Source organism: Melozone crissalis, unplaced genomic scaffold, assembly GCF_028551555.1.
Source record: "Melozone crissalis strain CALT ecotype California unplaced genomic scaffold, PUWL_Pcris_2 ptg000004l_1, whole genome shotgun sequence".
Taxonomy (NCBI): domain Eukaryota; kingdom Metazoa; phylum Chordata; class Aves; order Passeriformes; family Passerellidae; genus Melozone; species Melozone crissalis.
In genome coordinates this window covers 1567082-1590970 of record NW_026535782.1, presented here as the reverse complement: position 1 = coordinate 1590970, position 23889 = coordinate 1567082, and the positions used below count along the sequence as shown (strand labels likewise).

At 36.2% G+C, this 23889-nt stretch overlaps 1 protein-coding gene across 1 annotated transcript in view; it reads right to left on the bottom strand.

The window, feature by feature from the left end:
• Window positions 1-23889, bottom strand: part of SEMA3E (semaphorin 3E) — a 128273-nt gene that overhangs the window by 24201 nt on the left and 80183 nt on the right. Inside the window, exons 5-8 of the mRNA XM_054272194.1 lie at window positions 9277-9370; window positions 2790-2909; window positions 2148-2290; window positions 317-431 (exon numbers count right to left, since the gene is read on the bottom strand). Of these exons, the coding sequence (XP_054128169.1) occupies window positions 317-431; window positions 2148-2290; window positions 2790-2909; window positions 9277-9370 (472 nt within the window). The remainder of the gene's footprint in view (window positions 1-316; window positions 432-2147; window positions 2291-2789; window positions 2910-9276; window positions 9371-23889) is intronic.

The following is a 23889-nucleotide window of genomic DNA, read 5'->3' as shown; positions in this document are numbered from 1 at the left end:
CAACATTATTGTTAAAAACCTGCTTTTCTCAGCCTGCCAAAAGAAAATTCATTAATTCTTGGAAGCATAATAATATTTTACTCATTTATTCAATTTAATTTTATGCAGACTTTAATCTTTTAAAAACAATGCAGTACATAAAGGAGTAACTGGTGATAGTGAACTCCATATGTGTAGAACTTTATATACATTGGAAACAACACTAACCACCATTCCCTGATAATGAATCCAAGTGCAATATTTGACAGTAAAATGTGTTATGATGAAGGTATTTTTTTTCCATTATTTCTAGCTGTTTACTGTCTAGGATATTTACCTAATTCATCAAAATGTGTATCAATTCCATTTTTCCCAGGCACAGAGCAAACTAGTCTGGTTTTGAGGAAAGTGGTCCATTTATTGACGAGCACTCGCTGGCCTCCCATGTCATTCTGTGCAGAGAGAAACAAATGCCAGTGGTAATATGAATGAGTAAGCCTAGAAGCACAAACATCTCTGATGAATTAGCTGCTCATTATATTTTCTAATGTCAAAAGCATCCATTTTGAAACCACATGTCCATTACTAGACTTATTTCTCTGGAGTCAGTTTTCAAGTAGGATTGCACTGATCAAGTCCAGGTCTCATTAAGATCTGTGGTTTCATAAGAATTTTTTAATTCTGCACCACATCCTTGGATTGTTTTAGCTATACAGTTGTTGCAAAGCTTTTTTTAATTGCTCACTTTTGCAAACTAGATATACTGAGTACATTACTGAAGTTTAGCTTTGCTTTAAGAGCTCATTTCAATGTATCTGGAAACTGAAGCCCTGAATATATCTTTAGACCTGCTATTTACATGGTTTTCTAACAATTTCACCAACTTTAAATAACACCTGCCTTGCTACAGCTGCCTCACCTTTTTCTTGCTCTTGCAACTGTTGGGACTTTCAAGAAAAGGGAACATTTAGCACTACTTGCTTTAGTATGCATCCTCAATCTGTGGTCTTAAATTCAAGACCTGTGTGACTGGTTGTTGAAGGCTCTGCAACAGGCTTGCAAAACTCCTCATGCAAACAGAGATCTGTTTTCCTTAGTAAAGTAGAAATATGCAGAGTACATGCCTCTGTGTTACAAAACCTGTTACTTCTCAGATGAAAATGTAAAATCGGGGGGAAAAAGCTAGTTCTTGAATCACCAGCTCGGTGTTTTTGTATTCACTAAATCAAATCTGAATTATGACATACAGCTGTGAAGTTAATGGCCAGATACGTTTTGGAGAAGTGGAAGAGAAAGGTCAGTGGGATTCTGGTTTAACCCATAGCTAGAGATAAGACTTCCTGGTGGATATATTGCAGAGTAGGGGAACTATTAAAATAAACTATTCAGGCATATATTCAGAACAGAAGCCAAAGTATTCCAGCTTGGATCTTGATGCAGGCTGGAATCCAGAAATCCAAGTGGCTTTGTGAACATTAATGTTTGAGGCTGCAATTTGGTACTTTGCATACATCAGATGTTTTTAAGTTATACAGGAGTACCTAAGAACGTTTAAAGGGCAGAATGCTGGTGAGCATACATGACAAATTCCACTTATTGAGGTGATAGAAAATAATTAACTTGTATCTTGCTCTTTGCTCAATAGTTTCAGGAATCCTCTGAACTATCCCCTAAACTGCATTCCCTACAGTTAGGAGGGGGAATACAAACTTTTTATAAAATCAAAATCAGGTGTAAAGAAATAACTTTCTCCTTCCTTCCTTTAATCAAGCTGTTGTAGTCCCAGCGGGAAAATGGGAGAGCTCCTCTCATCAGCCTTACAATAGCTGGTTATTAGAAGAGGAAAGCACCCAAAATTCCTCAGTGTTTAGACAGCACCAATATGGGCAGCTGGGAGAGCATTTGTTAACAGTGCTCCTCTCCAGCAGCTGTCCAAGACCTTAGTGCTGTGCGTGGGGCCAGGGAGCCAAAAAGGGATGAGATAACACACCAGGAGGATGGCCTGAGTGGGAAATGGAGTATTGAACAGAGCAGTTCAGGGAAGCAAAATCTTTCCTCATGATCTTTCTGCTCCTGGTAAAACTTAAGTCTGTTTGTGGTAATGATTTGCTGGACTATTCATCATTTGTTCTAGTTTCTTATCTGCACAATCGGAGAAAGGCTCTTACCGCACACACACGTCCCACTCTGGTATATATGGCATGAGTGCTTGTCTCAGCTTCCAAAGCTTTCTCAGTAAAGAAGAAATACACTTTGTTATCATCGTGGTCTTCATTGTCAGGAATCATGTATGAGCCAACAAATTTCGGTTCTTTAAAAAAAAACAAAAAGGGGTTTATTCCAGTAATTAAAATACTGCCTTACTTTTTCAAGCCTTAAAACCAGCCTATAGCAACTCAAAAATAAAACTAGAGGTAAGATCTCTGTCAGTCAGAGAGCAATTGGGTGATAGTAAATAGTAAAATAGTTACTAGTAAATAGTAAAAAAGGAGGGGGTTTAGTAGAATAGATAGATGATTAAGATGTAGATTATTTATTAACCTATTCTACATTTATCAGATGTAGATCTAATAGATGTAGAATAGATTAATGCTGAAGCATTTACATCTTCAATTGACAAATAACATTCCTTTGTATTTTTTGCCAAAGATGGTTTTCCAGTCCCATTCTCTGTGTTTTACACACTTTAATTTGAACCAGGCTAAAACTAGGCTAATATTTACATAGCAAATATTATCTGGTCCCATGCCGACCAGAAATGGCCCAGCCATCTGGAGCACCCCTGGTTTCAGGTCCCTCTGCCCCCAGACCTTTGAGCAGGCGCTCGTTGTCAGGCTCGGTGCGGAGATGCGCCACGCGGTTCACGGAGCGGAACACGGCCGCGTCTCTCCCCCAGTAGTCGCTGTAGAGACCAGTAAAAAGTTCACCACCTGCAGACCAGACATTCAAATAAAAACCTTAAATGAAACAATTTGGCAATAGTCTGCATATTAATTTCATTGCACGTTGTAGGAACTGCATTATAAATACGGTATGCGCTAATTATTAGGCTGAGAGGTTTTCCAGTCAGCCTACTGGAGCTGTTCCACTTCACCTGGAATAATTACAGTTTGGGAATAACTTGCTGGCTGGGGGGATTCTATGTTCAGTGGACACAAAAAAAGGCACTATTTTTCTCTGGTCCAGCAATAACTTGTTTTCCCAGCATTGAAATATTTACCAGCACAAGGACAGAACACGAGATTTCATCCATCCTCCTCAACTGGTGATTAATAGTTCTTGAAAAATTTATGAAGGGAGAAACTGGGTCTCATTTTCAAAGGATTTAGATGGTGTTCGCAAATTAGAAGTCATCAGAAAATTTAGAAATAATACACTGAATGACAGATACTGTAGAAAAATAAATATGTATATAGGTACAATTTAATATGTTCAAAAATCAAGCCCGCCTCCAAGCCCTTTTAAATTGTGATATTGGATATATTTTACCTTGGGAAAATGCCATCCATACTTCTACCTTTCAGTATTGCATGGAAAATATTCCCCTTAACTGACTAAGCATTAACAATAACTTTTTTCATATCCTTGTGGATTTGGATTACAAATTTTTTATCCCCAATTTAAGAAGCAGACAGCTTCAGCAAGCATTTGTCACTAGGTGGCAACCTTATACTAGAAAATAACACAAAAGGAATTAAACTGCACAAGGCGAGGAAAATAAATGATTTCCAGTTGAAGGCTAATCTGAGTGGAGGCTTCAGTGACACAGCTTCCTGCACCCTAATCCAAATAACCATGACTGATACATCCAAATAACGTTTGCTGGCACTTACAAAAGATTATAGAAGAAAGCAAGAATTTTGTTTGCAGGTCTCCCGCCAAGTGTGAATTTTGTTTCTCTTAAGAGAGACACATGAATTGAATGGTGGTATCATTGTGAATGATCATTCTGAAAAGTTAATATTTTGGCAGCTGGGGCTGATTCCAACACCTCAGCTGAGCCAGAGCTGAGCACAGTTTTGCCTTAGGCTTCATCATATACAGAATGGTTATTGCCCTGGAAAATACATGGTTGAGATGTAGTGTAAAATACTGGCAAGTGAAGCAAAAAGTATAAATTATAGCATCTGTAGAAATGAAGGTTGCCCAAAACTAATAGAGAACTTTATTTTTGAAACAGCACAGAATTTCCTAAACTGTAGAATTTGTCAGTGTCTTTATAACTTTATTTGTTTCAAACAATCTTTACATCTTTAATTAGTGAGTCATGTTAGTCATCTATCTCCCTTTGGGAATTCCATTGGAAAAATATATCAGACTGGCTGGTATTCTTTTTAGTTTAGGTGGTGTGTAATGCAAAACAGGACATTTCATCTTTTCAGAAGTATAATGAATCTTGGAAAATGCATCAATGTAGAGTAAATGATTCATCACATATTGCCAATGATCAGGATTGACATCTGTGAGTCCAGATGTTCCTAAGTTGAATATGAAGTCTATTCCTTCTGTTTGACATAGGTATAAAATGTTATAAATAACTAACCTGCTGGTATGGCATTCTAGTGTATACTGAAGAAGTTATGACTGATTGTATCTGTGACATCCTGAGGGGAGAAAATGGAAGTCCCAGTCCTGGAGAGATATTGTTCCATATTTTACAGATACAGAAATGAAATCTGATTTTTACCTTGATCTGTTACTAAACGAAATACAAGTGTCATGTGTGAGCAGACAGGGCACTTAACCTAAGAACAACAATGGGACAGTACTGACAAATGTGACTGTCAAATACCTCAGCACAAAAACATTCAGCATAATGCTGAATAATATTAATGATTCTGAGATACTTTGCACTTTTGACACTAAGAGGATCTTCTCTTGTCCTTTTCAATACTCTTTTGTATAAATGTAAGTTACAAATTTTGAGCACTGCTAGATTTTTACAGGTGCTAAACAATTCCCGATTTAGAGATAACCTAAGATTGAGGCTTGAAGAATTCTGGAAAGATTTCTACTTTTTTCTCCTCATTTGAAAAACTACTATCACATATGAATTCAATCTTTTCTTGGTTGCAGGGTTTCATATTGCTGCACATCACACTGATTAACCTCCACCTTCCCCTGAAAATCAGCTGAGTAACTTCAGAGAACTTCACTACGCCTCCCCTCTTCCAGTCTAACCTCACCTTCACATAAAATTGCTAAAATTTAAGTTTTTTCAATCACATTAACAGCATGGTTAATCATGTTCTAAAAAGAATAAAAAGTTTCTTCTTTCCTTATTTAAGCAAACAGAAAACTCCCATGGACCTCAAAGACCACTTTTAGCTCAAGTGATGCACACATACTTTTTAGCTAGCATTTTTTCATCTTTTAGCTAGCATCTTTTAAAGCTAACAAATATATCGAAATTTAATGGTGACCATTTTAAAATACCTTCATTTTGCCTTTTATTCAAGGCAAAATATTAACAAATTAAATACAACCTTTTTCTTCTACATCCTTCAAAATTCTTAGGTGACAACCCTAAAGTAAAACAGATTGAACCATTTAAATTAAATTACTCATAGAAAATATTTCTACTATAGAAAAGATTTCTATAACTTGGCTGCTACCACCTTAAAGGTGGCATGGTTTTTGTACCTGCATGAAATTGGAAGGTATAAATGCAAATATAAGCTATTATTCATCAGTGTAAAATACTATTCATTTGTGTAAAATGGAAAATTTATTTTATGAATAAAGCATTAGAATGTGTAGATGTAATGAGTAGAACACAAACTGCACCCTTCATGCATTTCTTTGACTGTCAATCAATTATTACTCACATGATGAATAAAATCAGAAGACTAATTCACATTTTAGAAAAATTAGACTTTTGGCAGTATGAAAACAGAAAATTAAAAAAAAAATACCCTATTGTTTAACTGGTAAACTACTACCTCTCTATATTTCTATTTTCAGTCTTTCACTCAAGTATCTTGTCTTTTTTTTTTGAGAAAAAATGTAATTTTGTCTGGACTAGAAGAAAAGACACAAATACCTAACTTTTAAAACTGTAAAATCAGAAAATACTTTGGGAATGGATACCCTGGATATTAACCTATTCAGAGGTACTTTAGGATTTTCACCACTTGCTTCTGATATATTGCAGGTAAGAATATGTGGACATAAACTAATTTCTCAGCTAGTGTGGTCTAAGTTAATCAGTGTGCAAGATCTGGTATCAAAAATAGTTTTGGCTATTGAAAACAGACGGAGGAGATCATTAGGAATAAAAGTCCAAAAGTTTTATATACCGTTGAGCTAAACATAAACATTTTATTCAGCCTGTCTGCCATCCAATTCCCATTCTGTTTCCTGATGTGGGCAATAAATTAATTGTTCATATATTGAGGAATTCATCACAAGCTACTCCACTAGTGGGTCAGATAACCTACAATAATGCTTACAACAGCACAGAAATTTCATTTTAAAGCCAAGTCACGAACTGTTGTTTTCTTGGAGTGGGTGTTTTAACTCTGCTGTTGAAATACATACAGAGATGGGGAAAAAGGGATTATCTTTCTTCCTAAATTAATCCAGCTAAATATGGTCCTAAATGGTTATGCTGCAAATGATCTTTCAAGATCACGATTTTAAAAGCTTTTAAAACTTTATGAGAGGTATGTAAAGTTTTCTTGTTGGCCTAATCCTCACTATTAATCAATGGCCATGCTGGTGTAGGTGCTGTGTTAATGTGAGGGGCAGAGGTGGGAGCAGGTTTTGAACACTTTCCTTAGGAGGAAGAAGGCGCTGGGGTGGGCTTTGCTGACAGGTTTGTATAAAACCTTTTCATGGATGTGCACATTGGCTGAACCTGCATCAGAGAGTGCAGACAGCTCTGGGCTGCAGCCTCCGAGACCATGCTGACTTCATACCTGGAGCAGATTCCACTCTCTAAGAAAACTGAAGTGAATGAAGAAGAATTAAACCTCCAAGCACTGGAAGAAAGACTGCAAGAACAGTCCTGGAAGGTGCATGGTGCAGTTTGCATCTCCTATCATGGGGTAATGTCCATCATGAGCTGAACCCAGTGCTCATCTGAATGAAGGAGCATCACTTACTTCTCACTGCATTTGGCATTAGAAGTCTTCTCATTCTCAAATGTCAATTAAAAGATTATTATTCACTGTGTTTGCATCTAGGTCTTCCAAACTTTTCAACTGGCTACCTGCAGGACACACATCCTGGAGTCTAAGGTGCAGCATTTTATTCTGTGAGCTGTATGTCTCTGGGTAGTAGAAGTTGGTAGAATAAAATAGAATAAACGGAAATTCATACTTCCTGAAGATATTCTTCCTAAGTGTTGGAAGTGTTTAACTCCAATAGTTAAAAATATGAAACAAATAATACAATGAAATCTTGGAAGAATTTTCTTATGTTTTTAAAATATCATTGCAGGATAACTTGAAATTGTAGAATTTCAGAATGGATAGCAAGAAAACCAGCCTCTAAATACTTTCCTAGTTTTGATGAAGAGGTGAAAGTTAGTCTGTTTTTGGAGTATCAGTGATCTGACAAAAATATTATTTCCTCCAGTTAATCTTGCTACATTCCAGAATTTTTAGCTTTGTCAGATATCTTTGCCAATGGACCTCCAAGACTCTAATCAGATTTTACCATGGAAGGGTAAAGGAATTGTTTTCTCCTTCAGATAAAAATATGACGATCCATAGGACCTTAGGACCTCCCATAATTCAGGCAAACTCTTAAAGCTCAGTGGGACAATCTGTCTTCCATTTAAGCAAATAAAATTCAGATTGATCTCACAGTAGGAACATGATCAGGTTAATTTATTTACTTAGTTCTATCTCAGGAAAGGTTGAGAAGGACTTCAAGATTAGACCGTGAGGTTTCAGGGAATTACAGCAATTCCCTGAGTCTTTGTTCCCAGGCTAAGCTGAGACTGGAATCTGTCAAAAACTGTAGAAACAATTTAGAAATAAGGGTGGGATAAAAGCATGACAATCTGTGCTTCGTGGATTTTGAAGGGTCAGGCAAAATACAATATGTTTTTCTGGTTCTTCTATGACCCAATAACTCTTAAGAATTAGAGGTCTAATTTACTTTTTTCTAATGAAATTAAAGGATATTTTGATGAATTGCTGCAGTGTGAAAGATTTTTCATTACTGTTGGAGATTCTTCTTTTAATTAATTTGTTGATGTAAAGGAACAAATAAACCTAGCATGTAAAAATACAACTGTCACTCATTACCAATATTTCATCACCACCATGGATGAGAAATACCACTGTAATTAATCATCAGAGAATTTAGTTACCTGATTTTAAGATGCACAGACAAATGTAAATATCAAAAAGGCCCTAAAATCCTCTTTTCTATCCCTGAAAAGTAGAACATTTACTTAATCTTTAGCTTCTTTTTCTAGGTCTTTCTTTTAATCTATATGCCTTTTGAATGTTCAGTTTCTGTTCATGTTTTCTAAACCCAGAAATGGTTGTGCTGCTCCCTAACTCCATCTAGCTTTTACCATTTACCTGCTGTTCCAGGCTATTTTTAGTCACTGTACAGTCAGTCAGTAGTGCCAAGACTGTCTTTGCTTCATCTCACAAAATGTTTTAAGAAAACATTTCTTGAGGAAAGCCCATATGGTTTGCTATATCACAGCTCCAAAGATCCCAGTCCTATAGTGCTACACTTCCCAGCAAGGCCCAGAGGAGCACTATCTAAGCACAGCTTCCTGGCAAGGCAGGACTTTGATTGAATTCTATTTTTATATCTTTTGAGCATAAGATCAACTCTTCTAACACAGAATCACCAGTTTGTGATAGTTTTGTTAGAAGAAAGCATTGAAATGAAAAAAAAAGAAAATTAAAAAAATTTTAATTTATATAATCAATAAAGCTTTATATAAAAACAGTTAAATTCACATTTTTACAGGCTGCTTGTTGCTCAGATTAATCTCAGTAGATGAAAACAAAAGCGGTGTAAATGACTAAGCCAGTCGTGCTTCTTTGCTTTTAAGGAAAGCAGGAAATGATTATTTCCATAATTACACAACAATCAATTACCTCCAGGATGGCACATGTCACTCAACATTTCCCTTCAGTGAGCCACCCTTGCTGTGGGTAATGCTGCCTGGAATGCAATATTAATGTGGGCAGCACCACGAGGATTAAGTGTGACATGTGGAGGATTGCAATGGAAGGCTGACAACACTTTGGTGTGCTGGAGAAGGAGACTCAGAGTGACAGACTGACAGCACTGTGAAGCTCGTGACATAAAGATCATTACCAATTAAGATGGAGGTGAAGGAAGAGCTGGGGTCAAAAGGGCACCTGCCTCGTCCTCTCTCGAATTTGTGCGATTCCAGTTGAAACAGATGATCCTTAAATTAAAAACAAACAAAAAAAAAAAAAAGACAGAGAACACCATAAACCCTACAGGCAAAGAAACACAGTCCTTAGTGACAAGCTTTAATTTTGTTATACCTTTGTAGAGGATTGACTTCATTAGGGAGAAAACACAATTATGGTTGCTCACTGATGTACTGGTAAAAATTCTCTGGGTTTCTACAGATCACCTTTGTTGTGCACTGCCCAAAAAGAATCAGAAAGATATGCACTAAAATTGCACTTTTTTCATTTCTGTGGGAGTAGGGAGGAAAGATTCCTCTATCTTTTCTCCAAATTATCTAAACATTAAATAGATATCTCACCATGGAATGTGTTTTCCCCCTTTAAACAATTTTTTTTCCCCAGTAGTTGTTAAATATATCAGACAGTGTTATCTTCTCTTCATAGCTTGGAGATGTTTATATATCTTCTTCATAGAAGTATGTTTAGGAATGAATCCCCAGTTATGGTTTTCAGAGCAGATGTGATTTCTTCAGTGGATTTAACAGAATATCGGTATAAAAAAATATTGGCAACTTGGTTTAAGTTGTCTGTATAAGGCTGTAAAGACTGAGAAATAATTTACAATTTAAATTTTCATTTGCAATGGTACTTTTGTCTCAGCTTTCACAGAACAGCCCATTAATGTCTGATTAAAATATCAAGTGAGAGCACAATATTTTTAATTTAGATATTAACAGAAAAGCATGCCAAAAACAGAGAAAGGGAAAAATAAAAGGGCAAATAGATAGAAAGCTATGAAAGCTTGAAAAAAATATGCCACACAGCCATCAAATGTGTGAAAAGCAAATATTTTGATAATTTAGTAGTTCCAGTTCTGTGTAAAGTTTTGCTCAAAAGTCCGCTGAAATGCAGATCATATCAATATATTGGATAAATGTAACCTACCTGTTCATTAAACTAAATCTCAGGTTCATGTTCCTAATATATGAGGCAAATATTTTGTGAGGCATAACGTTACATGCAACAGGAAACCAAATCCCCCAGAATTTTGAGAAATATTTGCCTCAATCTCTCCCATACAGAACACATTATCAAAAACTTCCAAGGGACTTTTTAGTCATAAAAATCAGGTTTTATTAGACTGGACTTTTCACATATTTATTACACTAACTCAGAATTTGCACAGAAAAAAAATCTTGATAATCTAAAACATAAAAAATTCTCAAGCAAGTGCAATTGCCCCAGAAACTAAATGAATATTCTCTTCAGGTGACTTCATGACAGTTATGCTCTTCTGCATAAAAATCCCAGGCTAAAAAGACAAGGACCAAAGAAGCAGAGGGTGGAAAAATGAGAAATAATAATAGTAATAAAATAATACTTTAAAAGGATAGGAAGCAAAAAGATATTAGGAAAATGAAAAGTTGTAGAGCTCTTAGTTGCCTCTAATTGATAAATAATTGAATCTTTATGTGCATTTAATTTAAAAGAGTCAATCCTAAATTTATCATAAGCCCCTTGACTTCAAAGCGTTATTCACATCTTAATCCCCAGAACACACAAGCTGATGTACCTGTCTTCCATTCTCAACTGTCTAAATCATACACGTCATTTTGCTGCAACTTCTGGTCAAAAAGAAATATTCCCAGTAGTTAGAGAGCTTCTATAAAAATGGGATACAACGCAGAATGCAGTTCTGCAAAAAGAGGACATTTGTTTAATGTGTACTTGCAGTGAAAAAGTAAAATAAAATGAAATAAAATAAAATAAAATAAGGAAAAAATTTGCAAATTTTAGGAAATGGACCTAAAACTCATGAGGTAACCAAGCATTTATAATCTCACCTCTCCAGAAGTTTCTTTTTTGGCCTAGCCTTGGTTGTTAAAGCTGATGTAGCAGAAAATAACTGTCTTGGGTAGAGACTTACGGTGCAGGAATATTGTTTTATGCTGTATCAGCAACAATTTCACATCAGTAGCAACTATTCCCCCTCTGCTGTTGGGTAAATGTCAAACAATGAAGAAATATTTCCCTGTATGTGGAAATCTCAGTGCCATTCCATACTTTTCAAACATCACATACCATGTATTTTTCAAAACTAAATACTGTAACATTTTGAGTCAACAATGGATAAAAAAAGAGTGAGGCGAACTCAGGAAAGAAAAGAAAACCTTTCTGAAATAATGAAAAAGTACGTGGGAGTCATAATGGCATAAAATTTGCTGTAAAGGAAATATTTCTAAAAACCATCTGAAGTTATGTATTCTCTAATTGGGTATTCAAAATAAAGTTACTCATTAAAGAGTTTCTCCTCCAGGACCTCAACTGAACTATTTGTCAGTTAATTGGTTAAATAAAGATTTAGAAGTAAGTGGAGAGACAAACCACGAGTTAAAAATTGATAGATTATTCTGCCCTTCCTAGGTTATAGTTTGTAGCTCTAGGGAGGGAATAGATACTGAAAGCTTTCCTTCTGTTGGAGGAGACATGATCCCACCAGATCATCATAAAACACACTTCATATTTTGGTCTTCCCCTGAAAAAATGCCACTGGTCCTCACAGCAGGGAGATGAGGCCAGCAGGGGAATCTCCTGGATGATGTAGAAGAATTTTCATCACTGTATACAAAATTGTACCAGCATAATGAAAAAGCTAATGTAGTTAACAATTTCTCTGAGAACCAGCATTAAATCAATGTTAAAGACAAACCCATCCCTTTTAACATTCATAACATGAATGTGCTTAGAAAAGCTAACTATGTGACTGTGGAGTGAAAATGCTAAATAATATGCATAGCATCTATTCATTATCTGGAATTTATGAATTAGGATTGTAGCCTAAATATATATGTGTGAATATGTGTTAACACTATGAATATAATGTAAACACTGGGGGTAGACAAAAAAATTGGGTTTCAGTGCAATTTGGTGGAATTTTTAAGAGGAGGTCACTAGTTTTGATATAAAGCAGGATGTGCAGCTCATAAATGCTTGCAGACACATGTAACTGTCTGAAAAGTTGCTGAAAATGTAAGCAATGACTCCTCCAAGAGAGATTTTCCACCTTCAGCTTTTAGGACAGCATGCCAAGTATTCCACGGTTGCAATAAGTTATTCCTGTCACTGGGGCAAGTAACTGAAGTTCAGGTGTAAGATGTGCCAGCTTCCATGGGATGCCAGTTTAAATGAAATAAGCATTGCACATTAATAATCAGCTTTGAAGGCTAATTCCATAATTCTAACCCTCCTTGCAGCTTTTGACACTGAAATCCCTTGAGAAACATCAGAGTAAAACTGACAGTTTCCTCACAGATTATACAGCCCATCAATTCAACATCACAATTTATTTTATGGGCATTTTTCAGTGGTTAGGGCAAAAACCATGCAAAAGCACATATGGAGGGCTGGGAGTGGAATTGCGTGTTTCTGAATGTAGCTTGGGAAAAGAAAGGGGCTTCTGGGTTTGATTTATGATACCAGTGACTCAGGAAACATAATACACTTTCGACTATTATTAAAATAATAATGTTCTTTTAAAGAAATAGAAGATATTTTTAAAGCACCCAACATTTTGCCACTAACTTGATATGAATTGGTAATTTCAGGCAATGAAGGCTAGAATAATGTGGGCCATACACAATGGTGAAAGAAAAGGTCAAGCAGAGGCATTAAAATGTAAAGACTGAATTTAACTTCTGTTGCAGAAAATTGCTTTCACTAATGCCAAGTGCTGCTTTGCTCTGGGTCAAGACAACACTTATGCATGTGATTAATTTAAAACATATGCGTACTTCCATTCCTGTTCAGCAAAGTACCTAAGCCTATTCTGAACATTAATACAATAGCTGTATCTTTTCACTAAATCAGGGACTTTAAGATACAGAGGTTTTAGTTGTGTTTTCCTTGGATATTATTTTTATGAGAGAAAAATAATTTGATTTTCCACAAGCATTTGTGGTGCTTTGGTTATTTTACTTTAAATTTTATTATTTTCCTGACAACAAAAAAAGTAAAACATATCATATTGGCATTTTTTAAAGGAGATTGAAACCTCTTCATAATCTCTAATTACACCCTTAACTGTGTATGCATTTGTTGCAACAGTACTGACATAGTCTGCTCTCAAGGAGGCCTGTGCATTTTTGTGGTTGGTAGAGTTTTTTTGGTTTGCTGTTTTTTTTTTTTTCTTTTTTTTTCTAGTGTGTGGTATATTTTGATTTTGTTTTGCCTTGTTTTTTCCTAACAATTCCATATTATTTACCTTGCCAGGTATTAAATCATATTTAGAGTACAAAGGGGAAAGTCTGTGAAGATTTTTTAAAGTATACTTTTAAACACTGGCTGTACTATTCAGTACTGCTCTAAAGCACTGGACAAAATTCTTTCTCAGCTTTAATGATCTCATGGTTCTTCAACTTAGAGTAAAAATGACATTGCATGCAAGAGCTGTTTGTTGCTATCCATTTCTAGTGGTCCTGTAATTTATACCTTTTTGAAGACAACTAGAAAAAGGAGATTCATATGCAAAGTGAATTGAAAGGGAAAGAATAAAATTAGATAAAATAGAGATTCTCTGCTTTTGCAAAGCTATGAGAAATGTTCTTTTAAAACTGTTAATAAAGCCACATGGTGCTAGTGTCATATATATTGCACTCTTTTTTATATTCAGGTAGTTCTTAAGCCATCAAAAATGGGAGTGTACATTGAACTTCAGTTTTTGTCATGATCAAAAAATTTCTAAGCACTCACTTAGTATTCAATCACTCACATGAGAAAAAAAATCCAGTTACACCAATGAAATGCTTTACAAACCTCACCTTGATTTCCATTCTCTTTCACACTATAATGGCTTTAATATCAATTCACATAAAAATTTACTTTTTTTGCAAATATTCTTTTGTTTTGCATATTCTCAAAATAGTATTTTTCACATATTTTCTCTTTCTTTTATACTTATCCTTACATTGTTATTTGAACATAGACACTCTGATTACACTGTGCAGAGGCTTCTTTCAGGAAGAATGAACGTTGACATCCCCATTAAAAAAAATAAGCTGAAAGATCACAGAACATGTCTGTAAATCAGCAGAAAATATAATTCAAATATAAGTCTCCAAAATGAACATTTAGCTCCATGACCTGCCTTAATCTGTACACTTGCCTCACCAAGAAGGCAAGTGGTAAAAGAGATCTACAGGAAAATAGGCTGTCCTTGTATAACAGCAGAAAATAACTTACTGGGTCAGAAAAAGGTGTCTCATATTATTTAGGCCTTTGTTTAGGCAGAATAAATTCTGTTGCTAAGAAAAATGTGCATTAGCATTATCTGATAAATATAGTCCCAAAGATTAGCTAGGTGTCTAATTGCTACAAAGCCAACTAATTCATTGAAAAATTACAAAACCAAACCCAGTGGAATATAATTGAGTCCTGTGTAAAGGAACCTGTGCTCCAAAAGCTTACAATAATACTAATAAATTCCTACTGCAACACACTGCCCTATTTAAGTCACCATAAAACAGGCATACAGGTATATGGGTGATCAAGACAAGGATGCTCCAACAGAGAAAGAACTTTTCATGTAATATCTTCTTTAACTAATCCAAACATTAATTTTCAAAAGGATCTAAGCACTGGCAAAAAATCTCTTCTTGTTGTCAGAGGATTACTAACTTTTGAAATTATACCTTCAGCATTCACTCAACTTTATTTTCCAAGCCAAATGGGGATACAATATTAGGAATAGACTCCTCAAAAACTGTCTGCAATAGTCATGTCTCTGCTATTTGACATAATTAAGATTATTTGGGAGGTAGTATTTCTTCTGAGGATCTGTTTTCAATCCTCTTTACTATCCACTGACATACTGAAAAGATCAATCGCCCTATGGGATGAGAGTGCATAAAATATTATAGACATTAAATCCTCCCTAAAAAATTCAGATGCATTTTTCAGGTCTGTGCATTTTATTCCACAGTCAAATGATTAAGACATATTGGGCTCCAATCTGAAAATGTGTTTAAAATCTGGAGTTATGCCAGACTGCTGTCTGAGTTTGCAAAAGGATTAGCAATTTGTGACTTGTATCAAAATATCTGGCCTAAAGTGACAGAAATAATATATTTTCCTGACTTAATGAATGTGAAAAAATCTGGCAAAAGAAAAAAAGACCCCACCACAGCACACATAGAAATCAGAGGTATTTATCCTTAGCAGCTCGCAGTGTTTCAGCAGAAGTGATTGCATTGATCAGAATTTTAGCAGGGACACCTTTGTGTGACCTTGAACTGGTCACATAAACTCATTAGGGGTCTTATGGCAAGGAACAGAGCCATTAGAAATGCTGATTGTATTGCACTAATGTGATAGGTAATATGTATGAAAGGCTCTCTAGAATTAAAATGTATGAGTAGCTGTATATGGTGATATAGTCATAACCAAGTGAAAGAGAAGGTAAAGAGAGTCCACAAATGCTGAACAAAAGTGAAGGGATTTCTTGGGGAAGTGCAGAGTCTTTACAGAGAGCCCCACTAACCAAGGCTTTTTCTCTTCCACGGCTTTGACAGGCTAAACTTGTGCTGAGATTGTGAGGGTCATATCAGAGCAAATACCAAATAAAACCCTCTCTAATGACCTAACCTAATGGTTGCTATCATAACAACTGGGGACGAAGGTCATGAAGAAATAAAAAAGGAAGGATGCAGCTCTAAATTTGAGCTTCTATCTAGGCTTTGGTGGTGAAAGGAGGAAGAGATGTGTTGGGCATGAAAATTACAGCTACATTTAACTGGGAATGGGGTTCAGAAGGACTCACATACCCTGGTCTGTTTGTCTCCATGGAGTGGAGCCTTAGACAGCCACCAGCCCCTTTGCAGAGCTTCAGCTGGACTAAATGGCCATTCAATAAAAAAGGGCAGAGGAGTGGATCCTCTGAATCCAATGGCACAGATGAACTGCTAGCAACATTTATTTTTACTTTCTATATAGATATCAGTCCAATAAGAAAAAATATCAGTTATATATCATAGAAGGATTATACAATATTAGGGGTTCATCTCATAATGTAAAAATCTTACTGAAATTTTTTTTCCTTGTTTTAATTATGATAACACCGTATTGATTAATAAGTCTATTCTTCAAACAATGATATAGACTTCACCAGGTGCTGTCACTTAAAAAAATAATTTCTCTCATAAATAAATGTGGCAGAATCTAAAAATCATTATAATGAGAGCTGGAATATTTTAGTTACCCCCATCAAATTACCACACAGGTGGAGGATTTCTTTCTCTGTGGGATAACACTATTATTCCTCTGTATGGATTCATTCTCCTTGGACCATCTGTGCTTAATCTTGCTAAGGGGCAGGGGTAATACAATGGAAAATCCATTTCATATGGCTGATCAATTCACATACTCTACCAATCTCCCAAATTGAACTTACACTTCACGTATGGCCATATTTAGCCAATATTCAAAAGTAATGAATGCTATTCACCTCATTTATGGATGGAGAGCACTTTCAAAAACCTGTTGTCTGTTAAAAATGTAAGAATGATAAGAGCAACTGTGCTGTTACAGAATACCTGACTTTCTCCAGAGGATTTCACTAAGTACACAGGTATTTGATAAACAATGTGCATTGTAGAATTGTTAAGAAATACCAACAGTTGACATATATTAAAGCACAATTCTTATGAGGTATCATTGATGAATCCGCTTTTACTGAAGGTTTCCCTAAGTTTTATTATTGCTAGAAAGATTATTTTTTAATTTAGCAGTGATTTAAACAATCACATGATTTCTTTCCTAGTAAACTTCACAAAAGTACTGAGGAGGCCAAAATAAGAAAGAGAAAAGGTTAATGAGAGCTCAGGTTATGGAATGCTTGGAATACTGAGTTACAGGTCAGAAGCTTGCTAAGTAGATTGAACACAACCATATCTGAAGAGTTGCGTTTTGCAATAGGGAACAGAGTTTGTATCTGAAGCACATCAGAGCTCCCTAGAATATGGAAGGTCAGATCTTTCTTCAGACTGCTTTCATGCATTAGACTCAGGTGATCATTTAGGATCTCGGCTATCCCAATGCCTTATTAAAGCTGACACCGGCAGGTAACACAGAAATCTCTTCACTAACCTTGTTATACAAGACTGATACTTAGGTGCCTCAGCAAAGTGTGTAACCTGGGATAACTCTGTGCTCAAGTGAAGAACTTTGGGTCAAGTGCAAACTGCTAAAAAGAGATTTCTCATTGAGATACCGTGCCAAGAACTCAGCACTTGAGTCCATGAATGAGGAATCTCAAACAGAGGTGGGGCAGTGACCTTGCCTGTACACACACTATGGAATAGCATGTGTGATTCCAGTGTCTGCACTTCCAGAAGATGTGAAAATACTGCAGAGAGTTCACAGGAAGGACACAAATAAGACTGAGGAGTCCTGCTGATAGGAGGTTTAAGGAGCTATATTTATTCAGCTTATCAAAAAAAGTGAAGAGGTGGCTTGATCTTTGTGCATAGGTACTTACATGAGGAAAACGTGGAAAAGATAGTGGGAGACTTTTTAACTTTGCTATCAAAGGAATATCAAGGTTAAATGACAGGAAGCTGAAGTTAGACAAAAATTGACCTTGAACAAGTGGTTATTTCCTAACACTAAAAGTAATTAAATATTAGAACAGCTAATATTTAGGTCAGAGAAATAATGGTGTTGTGCCTTTTCCCTTTTTGCAGCACAGGATCTTTGTTGTTTGCTGTGAGCATACAGGTTGTTTTCACTTAAAATATTTTCTGTCTAAGGTTCCATTTTAACCTCTCTTGAAATGTATGCATATTCAACTTCCAGAACATGAAATGCTTTAACCTAAATGAAGTTTGGGGTGTATGGATGTTTTGGTGCAATTTGGCAGTCTGTGGACCAGAGACCAGAGGATATAAATGAACACCTCTGGTCGAAGATTTTATGACATGTGTCACCCACTTGGCAGAATTTCATATCTGTTTCGTGGATGGTGCTCCAAATGCTGACTTTTCACCCATGCAGAAGAACACCGTGTCTCTGAGCAAATATTTTCAGGGCAAGAATTTGTCACACATTCTATCTAATGAAGAACTGGCCAACACCCACTTCTATTTGGTCAGTGAAACCAGATGTTCCTCCTCCTTAATCCTCTGAAAACAGAGTGGAGATGAGGTAATAGGAGCAAGCATGGAGAGGGATCAACTTGGCAGGTCATTGCTTGTTTTGATTATCAAAATACGTCAGAAAAAACTTTATTATTGTAAAATAATAGATAGAAATATGTCTACAATTTTGCTTCTCAACAAAGCTGGAAGAATAATGACATTATCATGTTCTGGTCAAGAGCAGAAGATTTATGTCATGTCAAAGATAAACTGAGATCTGGCATATTCTCTCATGACTCGCATGTGAGTTCACTCTAGTTTGTTAAAGCAAGAGCTGAGGAGCTCATGCTGCCTATGTTTGGTTGGTATAGAGGGGGTAAACAGAAATCTTATTGCACAATTGAACCTTGTCTTGGTTTTGCATTGAATCACAGAGCATGTAGAAAAAGAAGTGTCCTTCCCCACACTCAACAAAATACTAAAGCAACATAGATTAAAAAAAAAGGTTCCAATTTGACTGAACTGTCTTCCAAGCAAAAAAAATACAGCTGCTGCTTACTAAAAGCAAGTTGTCTCTAACAGGACTAAATACTCAGATCTGGTCTTCCCTGATAAGCAGAATCTCAGTTGGCAAATTGAGGAGCAAATAACATAATAAGGAATACATCAGATTAGGAACACCTAGAGAAGAACCCCAAAAACCACCAGTGCATTTTGTGGAAAGGGTGGCTCAATCCATCAGCCTTTCAAAGTGGAGAAATACAGCTGGAGGCAGTTTACTGAGTTAAATGAGGCACTGAAATGGCACCCTGCCAGATTCATGTACGTATTAAAAATTTACAGTGTGTTATGGAGGAAAAATTCTTCACGCATAGTTCTTTCTCATAAATTTAATTCCCTCAACAGGTTTTGTCATGCAGAGATGCCTTCCTCTTCAGGAATCAGCTCTATCTTGTCCCCATGCAGCTTGCAAAAACCTGGGATATTGTTTCTGCACAGTTTTCTTTTGGAATTTCTACTCATTTTGCAGGTCCTATAGAGGCAGAGCAATTTTTAGCTGTACTTGGTGAAACTCCCATGTGGACTCGTTAAAGGTGTTTTGTGAGATAGTGAATAAGGCAGAATGGATCACTGGAAAGCCTCCAGGACACCCCTACACCTGCTGCTCTACTGAACAGATAACTCATAAAGATAAATCATTACCTGACTGCAGATAGGTCCTTTGATTTATCTAAGGTTCATTAAAACTCACCCAGGCTATTTTCAGCTATACAGAACAGCACCAGAGTACTGTTACCAGCAGCTAGATGTGGTGAAACATAGACTGAGACAGAAAGCACTTCCTTCAGCACTTGTCACCTGCCAAAACTGAGAAATTTATATAAATGCAAAAGGAAGACACTAAATGCAGGTGCTTCCCTTCTCCTCTGCCCCACCTGGTTTGCTGGCATCAAAGTCAACAAGAGAAACAAATGTCAATTTGGTGAGAATCCAAGCAAATAAGATTTTTTTCTGAACTTTTCTTCATCCTCTATATCTTGTTTGAAGACATCTCAGGCTTTATCTCACAGAGTATATGGGAAGGATGCATGTGCATTTCCAGATGAAAAGGTTGGGGTTTTTCAGGGTCTCTGACTGTTGCTTTCTTCAGGAAAAATAATCTTTATTTTAATGGATGAAATTAAAAAAAAAAACACAAAAAACCCCACAAAAACCTGGAAGAACCCAATCTTTTCTGACCTGCACTGATTTTTGACATTTGGAAGCATTTCATGAAGCCAGAGACAATGAATTCATTTACTGCCCGGCTATGTTTTCTTGGACAAGACTTTATAACATATTCTGTTGCAAACATCAGTAGTTGTTCTGTCTGCAAAGTCAGCACTACTACTTTTCCTAATTTGTAACTTTTTTCTATATGGCAGAAAAACATTGGGTATTTTGCTGAAATGTTTAAATTTGGAAAAGCAACATTGATCAAAGTAATTAGAAATAGAGAAAAAGATAAAAAGCTGCAGTCAGTGACTATACTTATATATTTTTAGACATGTAGCAACTGAAACAGCTTTATGAAACTCAGCAGCCTGGAATTCCACAGTGAAATCAATTAAGCTGATATTGGGATAGAGTGCAGTAAACCATTTTATACTTAATCTTTCAAATGGATATATAGTGTATAATAGAACTTAAAAGTAATTTGATTTAGAAAAATACATTTGGTTGTACTCTGGTGGTACAACATAAGTTTGATGTAGAATTAAATAAACCAGTATTTCTTTCCTGTTGGTTTCTATGATCAACATATTAAGACAAAATGCATGGCATAATAAAATTTCTAGAACCACAGAAAGCACAAAAGAAGCTGTAATGTATCATAGCACAATGTGCATGTGAAGGATTTCAAAGCACATTTCATTCACTACATTGTAAGATTTATACCTTCTACAGAGACTGGCTGAGGAATGGACATTATTGCTGTGTTTTTCAAGAACATTAGACATTCTGTTTTAAGGCAGTTCCATAGTATAATGACCTGCCAATGAAGCAATCAAATTCTGCCTATTTTTAGAAATCTCCTTTTGGCTTCATGATTTCTTGACAAGAGCTCAGTGTTCTGCAAGACACAGCTCAAACCTGGTTTTGATATGAAAAGATGAATTGGTGGTTGTACAAGTATTTAGGATTTTTTACAGGAGGCAGAATGCTCCTTTTCACAAACAGTACTGCGCCTCACAAACCCATGCTAAATCAGGATGCCATTCAGTGTGCTTGTGATCATGGCTTTGGGAAATCTCCACTGTTCAAAGGAAAACCAGCAATGCTTCATTTTCTTACCAAATGGCTATTCAGAAATGGATGACTGTGTAAACTTTTGTTGGAAGCCAACTACAAAGTAAATGTAGTCCTGCCAAAGTCCCTGCAACCTGGGATTAGTGATCACCAAGACCCAGAGCCTTAACTGGATGTTAGGTTCCAACAGGTTCCTCGTTGGCTGCTCAGTAAATGGGAAGAGGCAATGTTGCAGAAGATACAGTGCTGCTGTTCTGTCACATGCCTAAATGCCTCTCTGAATTCATCTCTAGGTTACATTTATATACCATTAATAACTTAGGAACCCTGCAGTTTTTATTGAGATAGTCCCATACTCCCCACTCCATCAGCTCAGGGAGCACTATTGAAACTTCTAGTTAAGGTCCTTGACTACAGAGCAAATATTTTTCTATGCTGATACTGCTGGTTAATAATTCCATATGAAAGTCTGCAACTACCTTCATATGCTGCATTAATTACATCTGGATACACAGAAGTTTGCCATAAAGGGCTCCCTCCCTTCCTTCATCCCACACCTTACACCTCAACATGTCTCAGAAGTGACACTGTTCAAATACATATGAGCCTCAAACACAAATTGTGCTACTCAGGCATGAGGAAGTGTAAAGTCATACTTTAAATATTGTTCCATTTGCTACTGTCCTTTCCAGGACAGTCAGACAGTGAGAAAATGGCCAGAGAGATAAGGTGGAAGAAATAGAGGACAGTAATCAGATGTTTTGGGAAGGAAGAAATAGAGAACAGTAATCAGATGTTTTGGGAAGAGGATACTCTGACCAAACAGATGAGCAGAGACTGAGCTGCAGTTTTCTGCAGAAGGATCTTGTCCTTTCACTTCCTGCAGTTGCACCATGTCCTTATCACTCAAAAAAAGCAAGATTAAAATTTGCCCATTCGACCACATACCATGTGTTATTTTTAGCCTACCATATAAACGGCATCTGTCTTTTCTAGTCCTGATGGTCAGCTTTTCAGATAACAGGAAAAAGTATAGCTACTTGTTAGTGTAGAAAATATATTTCCTGTCTACACAACAAAAACAAAAACAAAAACAAAAACAAAAAAAAAAGGAAATTTTCCCATGATTTCAGTGTGACTAAAATTTTAGAACCTCAGTGTGACAAGGGAGAATAATAAACAAAAATAAGGGAAGGAAGGATAAGATAAGGGGATGATCATGGGTCACCCAGTCTTATATATATCTTGTTTCTCTTTTTTTTTTTTTTTTTTTGTTGGCTTCTATTTTTATTAGTCTATTGTTTATGCTTTCTAAAATAGTGTTCCTACACATACAGCCACTGCTTTCTTACAAACTTTACTGGGAAGCCTGACAGGAGGTTTGTGAGAGGAGCAAGGAAGACACACAAATCCTCCTTATTTAAACATTGCTTATTATCGAGGTCCTTCCTTAATATTAGAAGACAGTGTGTTTCTGCAATTCATACAACTCTGAATCTAAGTGCTGTGCTGGAGTCCTAACTTCTGAGATTCTTCTCATTTTGACAGCAGTTGGAGGTTCACAGCATGGATTGGATCCTTGGAGATTGCTTCTGGTGATGCTCTCATTTTTTTTTGTCAAAAGGATACATTATTACTCAGAAAAGAATAATCAAAAACATTTGCCTGAAGTAAATCCCTTAGTTGATTTCTATGAGCACACTTCAAAAAAATTTTTATATGAAATTAATATTTATTCAAACCAAGATTTCCTGGCCATAAGGGAAAGCAAGAACTCCCGTGGATGGTGCTACAGCTCCATGACAAGGGCTCAGCTCCACCAGGAGACATCACGTGAACCAACCAAACAAAACCATTGACCAGCAACCCTCCCTGACCCCTCCAGTTAAAAGCAGTCTTATCTTTGGGTTATGGATCATCTCCATCTATTAAGTCTCACCTCACAAAGTGCATTTCCCTGGTTCAGTTGCCAAAGCTGTCATCACACGTGCCTTCATCAGCCTAGATCTGATGCCCAAGGAGTTTTACATGTTAATTTAAAATGAGAGGTTGGTACTTCTGCTGAGTCTTTAAACCTGTTCTAATATAGCTGAGACAGAAAGGATCCCAGCTCCTGAGATGTCCAGGCAATATCTATTTTTGCATAAGAAATATATTCAAAATATTGACGATATATTCCTGTTATTGATCTCTGCACTGCTGTTTCATTCTGCTGTAAGCATCATTAAGGAGCTTACATGCACTTGCTGAACAAGACCAGTATAAAGAAGTAGAATTTACCAAAGATTTGTTAAGAAATTCAATCTCCCATCAAACTAACACATATTTTGATATATGATGTATTTTTTAAAAATAAACAAAAAACCAACAACAACAAAAACTCCAACAGATTTAGCTATAACTCCCTCCAAAAGCTTTTTTTTTTTTCTTAAGAATTACTATATCAGTTTATCTAGTGAATAACTCACCAAAAAATCTAAGATGATCTTTGGATTCTTTGCCTAATTCTCCAGAATATACTTCCAAATATTAGTGAGTTCCTCTGATCATAAACTACATTATAATCCAGCATTACATTTCATCAGGGAAAATATCTATTAGATGAGAGCTGTGAACAACTGACCTTAAAT